This window comes from Gavialis gangeticus, unplaced genomic scaffold (assembly GCF_001723915.1).
Source record: "Gavialis gangeticus isolate Ggan-Ray unplaced genomic scaffold, GavGan_comp1, whole genome shotgun sequence".
NCBI classification, from domain to species: domain Eukaryota; kingdom Metazoa; phylum Chordata; order Crocodylia; family Gavialidae; genus Gavialis; species Gavialis gangeticus.
This window is the reverse complement of record NW_017729007.1, coordinates 4,080,132-4,083,838: the sequence shown is the minus strand read 5'-3', so window position 1 is coordinate 4,083,838 and position 3,707 is coordinate 4,080,132. Positions and strand designations below refer to the sequence as shown.

The 3,707-nt window shown below is 37.1% G+C and overlaps 1 protein-coding gene across 1 annotated transcript in view; it reads right to left on the bottom strand.

Moving 5' to 3' along the window:
• Positions 1–514: 514 nt before the first annotated feature.
• Positions 515–3,707, bottom strand: part of CPED1 (cadherin like and PC-esterase domain containing 1) — a 273,667-nt gene continuing 270,474 nt past the window's right edge. Inside the window, exon 25 of the mRNA XM_019509244.1 lies at positions 515–3,184. Within this exon, the coding sequence (XP_019364789.1) occupies positions 2,957–3,184 (228 nt within the window). The 3' untranslated portion in view covers positions 515–2,956. The remainder of the gene's footprint in view (positions 3,185–3,707) is intronic.

Below are 3,707 nucleotides of genomic sequence, written 5' to 3'. Positions count from 1 at the left end.
CCCTTCCGACCCTAGAAACTATGAAACTATGAAACCCTTCTGACTGTGAGACACCAATGCAGTAGTCTACAGCTGCAGCAATAGTTAAAACAAAAGTGGCTATGAACACAGTTTGTAGTGCCTCCTGGGTTTTTTTTGTTGGCTAGTCTATCTCGCTATGGACCTACTGCCCATGCCTTAAACCCATGGTATATTTCTACCGAAAATGCTACGGATTCACATGCTATTTTATAGAGATGGGACAGGAAGACAATCTCCATACCATTCAGACTTGTTAAGCAGTTTTCCACAGCCTAGTTACCCTTTCCCCTGTTACATCTCTACTGTTTTAGGATTTTCCACAGCTATAGCTGGGAACAGAATTTCACCTTAAATGAATATCCCAGGATTGGGTCCATTATTTGTTAATAATTGTGGTGTGATGGCAAAATAACAGAATTAGGAATCTCTTATAGTGTCAATTACAGTAGGAGAAATAATTCTGGCAAAAATAATGCCAAAAATGCACTTTCACTGGCACTGCAGCATACAATTGTATTTTATTACTTCAATATGCAAATGTTTAAGGTAAATAAATGGCAGTGCTTCTGTATGATTCATCACTAGCTCTTTTTTTTCATGTGCCACTCTGTGCTAGATACATTTTTTAAGTTAAACAAGGAAAGACTTAACTCCATACCTAGTATTTTATTGTGCATTGTCTTTGTATAACTTAGATACAGATCATATGTTGCTAATGAAAATACTTGATCTGAAGTAACTTTTTAAACAAAGATCAACGTGCAAATTGTACCAACAATGTCATACTCTGTGTGTGTGTGTGTGTGTATTTAAAGCACATTTTCAAATTGCTACATGTAAAAAATATTAAGACATTTGGGTCTATGATACATAAAAATAATCTAGTGGTGAAACTGGAGTGATGAATTGCACATTTGCCAGCATCAGCTACAGCAAAACTTTAATTAGCCACATGGTTTTTCATCACTTTTTAGCATATGCTTTAACTTTTTAGTCTTTGATTTTAAAAAAACAACAAACACACATGCACCCAAATCCAATTTACAACTTAACTGTATACAGCAAAAACAACAAAAACAGCATATGGACTTAAATGATACATGCTGAAGATCCTGGACATGTGAAGCAGAAATTATGATACACCCCATATACAGTCATCTTACTACAGAAGACATTTGACCTGAACCTGCTTTTATTAAAGTCTCTGGCAAAACTTCAACTGATGCCCATGGAGCGGGATCAGTTTCATGAATTTATTAATTTTAAGGCTGTGTTTCAATACAGACCTATCATGGACACTGTAAGATCCACATGTATGGTCTCTATATACAACAGGATCTGTCAGGATTAATTTAGTAGATAACCAAATACTGATATTTTCAGTATATTGTTTTTGGATTACAGTATAATCACTTCTGCCAATTTACTGAGAAATCTACTAGAGACAGAAACCGGCCTATAATTTCCCCCTTTAATATAAAGGACCTTGGCGGGAAAAAACCTTAAAAGGAAATTCAGAGATACAGACAATGTAAAACACTACCTTCTGGTGAGAGGACTATTCACATCTCAGTTGGGGATATAGGCTGCCAACTGGATGGAATTCAAGGATCCATGAGCAATCCTAATCCACTGGCCCCTCCTGTTCCTCCAAGGAGATGTTTTCCCTATGTACTATGGGGGGCCAGGAGGACTACAAACATTTGTTAAGTTGGGTAGAGAGGAGCATACCACTGAGCTCCCTTCTGACTCAATGTGTCCCCATTTTAATGTCTCCTGCCCCTTGGTTCCCTTCCACAACAACACTGTGTGAGGAAGCAGCCCTGAATGCTGACTCCCTGAAAGTGGAATCTAATTTTTAAAAAGTTTCCCTACATTTCCTGGCACTTTTTCTCCACATGAAACCACATCATGTCCTATTAAATCATACATGGTTGTATCAAAACACATCAGGAACTAGTTTTGTGGTTTCCTTTTCTCTCTTTCTTTTTTTAAGTATTTGTTTAAAGTCACATATTTATAGTCATTTTAAAGCCTGGTCTTGCAGTCCTTGTATGCCTGGAGTGGGTGTTTTTCCTGAATAAGCACTGTAATACCAGACCCTCAGATAGCAAGCATTTCACATAAATTCACAGCAAGTGGGATTTACGAAAAGGGAAAAAACCTTCCTGACTTAAAGTTCAGATTCAGGAAAGCACACAAACACATGCTTAAGCAACCTTCCTGACCTGGGACCACAAACTAGGCTATGTTAAGATATTCACCATCTATCCATGTTCCACTGGGATAGTATATTCCATCTTGTTTCAAGATAACCTAATATCTGTATTAGTTTTGAAATGTTTATTTTTTCTTTTCCTTTCAAGAGAAAACATGGAAAAAATATGTGAATTAGCTGTAAAAACTACAGTTCAAAAGCTGGTACTGTACATAAAATAGTAATGTGTCTTAAAAACACACAATATAAATACTGAAATAGAAACAGAAATATTATTATATTGCTGATGAAGTAAGCTCTTCAGTATGCAATAAAAACTATTTAAAATGGAATGTAACCCATTGCTATATACAGTATAATGTAATACATATATAGACAGGTAAGACAAAGAGTTCAGGCAGTCCTTTTCAAATACTTCAAGTATTTGTCTCTTGTCACCAGCATAATCCACAATTGCTTGGTGTACAGCTGTTCTAGTATTGGATAATACTTCAAGTGACTTCCCTCACTCTTTACATCTGTCCATCTTCCATTTGAAAACCACAAGTCTACAGACGCACATCTTGATTGCATAACATTTAGGACAAGTGCCAAATGTCTCCAGTTCTGCTGGTACGTATGCAGTCAATCTAAGAAGCATGTAATAAATTCAGCATGGTCCTTGGACTGTCACTTGGAGAAGTGCGAATTACCAAGCCCTAAACCTTCTGAAAGGTGCTATGTTCCCATAGCCTTCCTTTTATGTGCACATATCCTGCTGAAAAGGATTTCAGAATAAACTTGATTTATTGGACCTCTGACATGATACGGTGACTGAGAATTCATTGCATAGTCTTGCAGTTGTGACAGCTTGCTTTGACTGTTGAAATATTGCCCTAGGGCATAGTGCATTGACAATTTCATTGTTACACGAGGACTTTCTTTAGAAGTTTTAGATTTTACCACCTGCAAAAGAAGAGTGACATTTGTGAATGTTTCTATGTGCCCTGACCCAATATTTCATCAGATCCATGTTTGCCACTGATAAGATAAGCATACTTTGGTTTTTCCGGGCTAGATTTTCATACACTTACCTTGATAAGCAATATACTCCACAATTAGTTCCATTTAATATAGTGCAAAGCTTATGGTGTTAAGTACTAACTAATGAGTAAGATGCTTTTCACTCTAGCCCTTAATAGTCAATGAAACAGAATCCAGCTCTCTGGGTACAAAAGTCTGTGACAGCCTCAGAAGTGCCATGTTTTAAAACATTTAAGGCCAAATCCTATTTCACCTTTACATGCTGAGGGAGTACTCAGGTAGCTGCACAAGTGCAATTATTGACACTCATGTGGATTTTACATTCTCTCTCTCTCTCTCTCCCCCTCCCTGCAACAGAACAGGATCACCTAGGTATGCACGTGTGCATCTGAAGTTTTAAAAAAAGCAACCCCCCCCCCCCCCAAAAAAAAAAAAAAAAAAAAAA